The 7,026-nt window shown below is 41.5% G+C and overlaps 1 protein-coding gene across 1 annotated transcript; it reads right to left on the reverse strand.

Moving 5' to 3' along the window:
* Positions 1 to 874: 874 nt before the first annotated feature.
* Positions 875 to 7,021, reverse strand: cunh1orf27 (chromosome unknown C1orf27 homolog). Its single transcript, XM_022768931.1, has 14 exons — positions 6,931 to 7,021; positions 6,485 to 6,588; positions 6,071 to 6,187; positions 5,815 to 5,909; positions 4,615 to 4,719; positions 4,497 to 4,533; positions 3,843 to 3,986; positions 3,649 to 3,744; positions 3,043 to 3,090; positions 2,689 to 2,808; positions 2,506 to 2,617; positions 2,065 to 2,271; positions 1,441 to 1,494; positions 875 to 980 (listed from the first exon to the last, which is right to left on the reverse strand). The coding sequence occupies exons 2-14, from the start codon at positions 6,581 to 6,583 to the stop codon at positions 910 to 912; spliced, it is 1,305 nt and encodes a 434-aa protein (XP_022624652.1). The 5' UTR covers positions 6,584 to 6,588; positions 6,931 to 7,021; the 3' UTR covers positions 875 to 909.
* Between the last annotated feature and the right edge of the window lie 5 nt (positions 7,022 to 7,026).

Below are 7,026 nucleotides of genomic sequence, written 5' to 3' on the forward strand. Positions count from 1 at the left end.
ACGCAGCAGGAAAGTGGTCGGCACCACTGCTTCTAATATAATGAAAACAAAACTTATAATGGTGACAAAAGGGTTGGAATTTCTGTCAGTCGTTATGTCCGGTGTCTCATGAACCACTGAACTAACACCATCTGGTTTTGCAGATTATTTCTTAGTGGCGTCAGGAATTCACAAGTTAGACCACAGACCCGCATGGTAACAAGCTCTTTAGTGTGTTGAAGCTTTTCAAATCCATGACCAAAATAATCATTCTTTCTGTCATTGTGTTTCTTATGTGTGACGGAGTATTACAGCCACAATAACAAAAAAAAAATGAAATTTTGACAATAAAGTCATAATATTGCAAGAATAAGCCGTAATTTTACAACAGTCATAGTATTATGGGAGTAAAGTCATAATTTTACGAGAAGTCATACTATTATTATAAGAATAAAGTCATAGTTTTAGAAGAAAAGTCATATGAACATAAAGTAATAATTTTATTAGAATAAGTCAATTTTAGAGGAAAAAAGTCACAATATTATGAGAAAAATGTTGTAATTTTAGGTTAGTTAGGTTTAGAGGGGAGATGTTGTTAGACAGACAAACAGCAGCTGCCTGAAGCAGTTCAGGCTCAGTTTTAATGTAATGTAATATATGATTGTAATATTCCTAAAAATTATGTTTATTTTTCCTCTCATTTTAGATTTTTAATTCTCGTAATATTATGACTTTATTCTCAAAATATTATTCTTGAAATGTCAGATTTCTTTTTCCCCTTGATGTGGCCCTAATACTGATCATTACATCATCATTTACACGTTCGGCGCCGTACCTCCAGAGGGAACTGTTAATTATGGGTCTTTGCTGATTCAACCAACACACACGTAGCAGCTATGTTCAAAACAAAACACTTTATTTCGATATGTGTCAGACATCATTGAGATAGAGCATCGAGGCAGCGGTGGCGAGCAGAGCGACAGCAGCACCGATGGCCACACCTGGACAACACAGAGGAGAAGAATCAGGGGTTGTATAAACATGCACACACATGCACACACACAACTTTAAGACACAAGAGCCTTTGTTTCTAAGATACAGGTGACTGGTATATTACAGTGTACAGATTTGTTCAGTTCTTTTTTTGTCAGAATGGGCTTTAATTGTTGTTCTAGTGAATTAAGTAGCAAAGTCAAACATTCATAATCATTTTTTCCATCATCAGTTTGGATGGCCTGAAACATATTTCTCCAACTGCACAGTTTTCATACAGCAACGACAATCTCAACAACATTTTGGATGAAGTGAATGAAATAACCTTCTACTACAAGTTAACGTGTTAACTGTAGGTTAGACAGAGGTCATTGTGATTTCACATTGTTTTTAACGCTCAGTCTGGGTGGTGATGACAGATGCAACAGGAAACAGATGCAGCTGTTTTCACAGTACAAAGTGTTTTACCAGTGTAGTTGTTCCTCTTGGGTTCCAGCACTTCGTCAGATTCCACAGCTGGCTCTAAAAACACACGACGCACAGTTTTATCCAGTACAATTAAATAACATCTCAATCACTCAATCCTGATCATTACAACCAGCCCACACACACACACACACACACACACACACACAGAGGGGGCAGTAAATAACATTTCCTGTCTAATTTTAAAGGTTAAAAGACCTTTTTTATTCCAGAGCCGTCCAGTTCTTGTGGACACAATATCTCAGAAACGCCTTGAAGGAACTTCTTAAAATTTGGCACAAACATTTACTTGAACTTAAGGATGAACATATTAGATTTTGGGGGCCAAAGGTCACAGGTCAAGGTCACCGTGACGCCACAAAAGGCGGTTTTGGCTTTGTGAACACAATATCTCTGAAACACCTTGAGGGAATTCCTTCAAATTCAGTAGAAATGTTCACCTGGACTCAAGATCAACGTGATTAGAATTTGGTGGCTAAAGGTCAAAGTTCAAAGGTCAAGGTCAAGGCAACCTCACAAAACATGGTTTTGAAACAAACTTTAAGACAGACAGTAGGTTATACTGTAAGTAGGTATTTCTATGGTTTACACGCACACACTCCCAACCTGCTGTAATAGTGTTCTTCTCTGTGATTTCAGCAGTCATTTCCTGCTTGGTGTCTAAGTCTTCCTCTGCCGCATCGACATCCAGCATCTCCTTCAGCCGATCAGTCACCTCAGACAGGCCCTCGTCACTGAAGTGGTAGTCGCACACACACACAGGCCCGGGTGCTTTTACAGGACAGAAGACACGGCGCGGGAGGCAGAACTGCTCTGAAGGAGAGACAGGTAGAAAAGCAGCTGAATATTTGGTCGATATTTAGGAAAAAGGAAGATGAGATGACTCAAGTTTTAATATCTCTTGCTTAATGTCACTGTGATTATCAATAAAGACGGCATAAGCTGCTGATCAATCCAGTCCAAGTAAAGATGTGGCAGCAAAACCCTGCGTGTGTGTGTGTGTGTGTGTGTGTGTGTGTGTGTGTGTGTGTGTGTGTGTGTGTGTACCACTCTGTTGCTTGTCTCTGCTGCTCTTGCTTTCCTCCTCTGATGTCAGCAGCTCCTCCAGAAGCATTTGAACCCTTGTGGCCACCGTAGAAACCACATCCCTCTTCAGCAGCTGTGCACAATGAGGATTTCATGACAAAATGTTGGGATTTCTTGACATTGTGTGACATGTTGACGCGTTACCTTCTCAGCGAGCTTGGCCCTTGGCTTGTTGCTGTGTAGGTAAGCTCTGCTGTGGATCGTTCCCCTGACTGACACACCGCCTCCGCACCGATGGACCACATCCGTTGGCCCCTGTTCGTCCTAACACACAGGAAGTCACGGTCAGTAGTGATTACACGGCGTACAATATACGATTCAAGTCATAGGAAAGATTTAGACCTTTTCCACAAATATTCACATTTTCAAAAGTGGTACGGAACAAAACGATCCTCTATTGTGACATACAAAACACAAGAGTGTGTGTTTTTATTCCTTCCTGCTGTGATGAGCAATGTGCTGCTTTGGGCCTGAGAGAATACAGAGGCTCAGTCTTACCGGTGAGATGAGCAGCTGAGTTGTGTACGTCTGTCTCACATTCCTCTTCTGCAGAGAAATATCACACACAGCAGGTTTGAATTAAACCCCCGTCTTTCTCACAATCCACAAAATAAGTTAGCTTCATTTTATTGTAGTCACACACAGTTCTTCAACTTTTTTTGTATATTATAATGACTTACATATATATTCATATCTCATTAGACAGAAGTCTGTGATGTGCGGATTTATAAATGTCTGAAGGTTTATCAGTAGTTCACAACACTAGGAGACAGGAGTGTATCACAAGTTCTCTGTCTCAACACAGAGACAGAGAAAAGTTGTATTCGTATGACAATGTGATTCGCCAGGAATGTGCACCTGCTCGTATTTGATTGGTCCAAGTTACAACAATGATACTGAATGACACTTTTTCACTGGACAGTCCTGGGTTTCCTGCTGCTGTATCACTGAGTGTTGCAGCTCTATTGTTAGTCCGCACATAAAAGGAGGTAAGTAGGAAATTTGAATCCAGCACGTACTGCCAAAGTGCCCTCCAGCAAGACTCCAAAATATGGTTTTATAGATTCACTTTACGCAGTTTTCTCTGTGTTAGATTTCTACAACCTGTCCTGCTGACAGCTCTGTGTCGTCCAGCAGCTTTTTTCCATCAATCAGACAAACTCCACTCATAATCTGGTTCGCCCACGCTTCCAGTCCCCCCTGAAACAAAGAGTGAGCTGAGAACAGTTCCACTGACGCTCCTAAAAAAGCATTTGTGTGTGTGAGAGTGTGTGTCAGAGTGTGTGTGTGTGCTTTACCTTGAGACATGCATCCATGTTTTCTGCATTGGTTCTGTTGTTTGGTAGTGGCACCAACATGTCCACATTTAGACAACATGACACTGTGGTCCAGGAGGAACACACACCTGACTGGTACCTCCAGTCTGCTGGCTTGGCCACGCTCTGGAACAGCCAATGATATTGATATGATTGATGACAACAAAATACTGCATGTTCAAATCTAAATATCGTGCCAAACGATGTCAGTTGAAAAAAAGTGTGAAGTGAATCGGTCACAAGCTTGAGTCCTTAAATGGCTGAACGATTTATTGCAATATTATCGAAATTGCAATTTGGCCAAGTGCAATATTCAAATCCCAGGAGCTGCAATTTTTTTCATAAAAGGTCAAATGCGTCACAATAAACATAAATGCAGCATTGTGGTGCTACAGAGATGCTGTGCCACAAATCAGATTCTCCAGATGTGAGGGAACGTACTTGTTTGGTTCAGACCGCAGCAAAGAAATCTCATCATCATCATTTTTATATTTTTTTTCAGTGAAAATCAAATGTAAAAAATGACCATTCCCATGACTCATATTGCAATGGCAACATCTGTTACAATAATTGTATAATAATCAGTGACAAAACTCTAAACTGCTGCTCAGTGAGAAACGAAAGATGTGAACTAACCTTGGGGTCTTTGACGTCAAAGGTTCTGCAGACGGTTCTGATACGTGTGGTTAAAGAAAACCCACACACAGTATCTGACGGCTACCTGATCCAGTGAGAAGGCTCTGCAAAAGGATACTTCCTGGTTTTGGGGTTGACGTGCAGGGCGACACAGTCTGTGACGTCGTCATCTGCAGGGATCCACAGGTGCTCCGATGAGATCAGGTTCTCCACTGCGAAAGTGTGTTGCACATAGAGAACACACACACACACACACACACATTTATAAATTTATAAGCAAGGGATTTACAATGGCTGATTTTGATGTTTTTCTGCCCCCTAGTGGCCAGAAGTTGATCCTTCAGCTTGAGAGGACCAGAGGCTTCATACAGCAGCTGACAGCCAGTTAAAAATTGCTGTAATCTTCTTTAAATCAGTTTTTCCTAACTTCTATGGGCCCATTTTAGAATTTAGATATTTAAAATTTAAAATTGCGGAGTGATTTGTGAATTCATCCTGGTTGTGTATTAACGTGTTGAAATGAGGGTTTGATGACAGAGCTTCACCATTCAACTGCCACATGGTAGTATTACATTTAGAGGCTGTGATCTTTGGAAATTCAACAGGGAATACAAAGAATTATAAGGCATCAGTGTTTTAAGAACATGTCAGAAGTTAGTTGAATGACCTATGAAAATTATTACATTACATCACATTTACATTTACTCATTCTGCAGACGCCTTTATCCAAAGATCAGTCTCTGAAAGACCGAAGCCCAACCTGAAACACCAGATCCTGTGAGATGAGGGTAGACATGGGAAGAAGGCTGCAGTTTCCGGAGGTGGTGCACACAACCCTTTTCCCAGATAGTGTGTCTGTATTGTGTATTGTGGTCAACTGAAAGCCAGAAAATAATTGTGGTTGAGCTGACAGTGACATGGGAGGAGAGTTGTGAAGAAGCCCATGAGAAAAAGACCTTGAAGTAGCAGCCTTTAGTTCAGGAGTGTAAGGAAAAAGGATGGCAGGCATGGTTGTTCGCCGTGGAGATCAGCTGCAGAGGTTTCCCAGCCAGATCAACGTAGCGGCTGTTATCAGCTGTGGCCCAGTCGAAAGGAGCCAGAAACAAGCAGCTCGGAGGATGGAGGGGAGGCTGAATGAGCCTCTTGCTGGATTTGTAGTAGACGAGAGGAGGGAGTGTTGTAATTAAGGGTCGAAACATTCAGTAGTTGGGAACCACCTGACAACATCTGCTCCTGGCTGACGGCTACGGTTACCTCATTGGGTAATCGGAGAATACACCCCAACAGGCCTATGCTGCAAGATGCTTATGTGAAGCTCACCTGTCGGACTGTGGTTAGTGTGTCCTTGCCATCGGTATCAGTGATGATGAAGACTCCAAGTACTGATAAGCCTCCGGGCAGCATCCTGGACACCTAGAAAAAGATCAAACCAGTAGTGAATACATACTGTAACACACAACTAGTGGTACATTTTAATACACACTTAAAAACTCAATTTAATACACTTTAATATACTGAAATACTCAAGATCACATGAATGTGTATTGGGTTAGACCTTCGTCCCCTTTGCCCACCTGTCGGGCATGCTCAGTCACCCACTCCTTATCCAGAGAGTTTCCAGTCGCTGCCGTAGACTCCTCCCTTTGGGGCGTCCGCGTTGCCATGATGACAAAATCCCTTTGGGCTGAGCTCTGAAATCATTATCAGTAACTGATAATAAGTTTCTTCACTTCACATAGAGTACTCTTCCACATCATGTCATGTCATGTTACGACCTACAACACTGCTACACATCAAACAAAACAAAAAAAATAACGCTATTGGACAGACACAGTTTATTGGTCAGTGTACATTCTGCACAGACACTTTTCCACAGCTTGTGTTGTCCTATTTCTTCATCGTATTAAGACTAACATATTAGGTCAACTGCTGTTTCACTAATGGCAAACTGTTACATATAGTCTAATGCTATACAGTTGTAAGCTTACCTGTCCAATAAGCAGGCCTGTGACTGGACCTGCTTGTTGTTGACATAGTTTAGACAGATACCCCTCCACAGCCTCTTCTACTATATATCCACGACCCATACTTCCTAACAAGAGTATGGAGAGACATGGACAGGTGATACAAAATCAAGTTTTTCTATCAGTATGTCTGCAATGAAACAATGCTGGTAAGACTGTGATGCTAGAGAAGTGTTAAAAGATTGTTTACAAAGGATTTACAGTAGGTGTTATCTACAACAACAGTTGCTAGCTAAATTAAAAAACAACAACCAGTTAAACATCGTTAAAACTTAAGGTAACTCTTGCCCCTCTAGCTAGTCGACATTAATTTACTACACTTAGCTTCCGTTAATTGGTCAAAGTTAAAATTCAGAACAGTTCCCACAGCTTGAACTTCAAGAACCCGTCCAGGTGCAGTGAGGAAATACCTGCAAGAACCCGGGATAACGGCTAAAATGTGAACCAGAAGGCAGGCAGCTTTCTGTTAATTTTGACAGTTGGCAGTGGTTCGTCAGCAGAGCAGA

This window comes from Seriola dumerili, unplaced genomic scaffold, assembly GCF_002260705.1.
Source record: "Seriola dumerili isolate Sdu_G_001 unplaced genomic scaffold, Sdu_1.0 BDQW01001892.1, whole genome shotgun sequence".
Taxonomy (NCBI): Eukaryota; Metazoa; Chordata; class Actinopteri; order Carangiformes; family Carangidae; genus Seriola; species Seriola dumerili.

Bases quoted from the DNA above. Each gene is read 5' to 3' on its own strand.
- cunh1orf27 (XM_022768931.1), bottom strand. From the start codon at position 6,583: ATGGGTCGTGGATATATAGTAGAAGAGGCTGTGGAGGGGTATCTGTCT. The intron at 4,534-4,614 runs GTATCCTTTTGC...CACACGTATCAG, and splicing joins GTCAACCCCAAAACCAGGAA to AACCGTCTGCAGAACCTTTG. The intron at 3,745-3,842 runs GTAAAGCACACA...TCTTTGTTTCAG, and splicing joins ACATGGATGCATGTCTCAAG to GGGGGACTGGAAGCGTGGGC.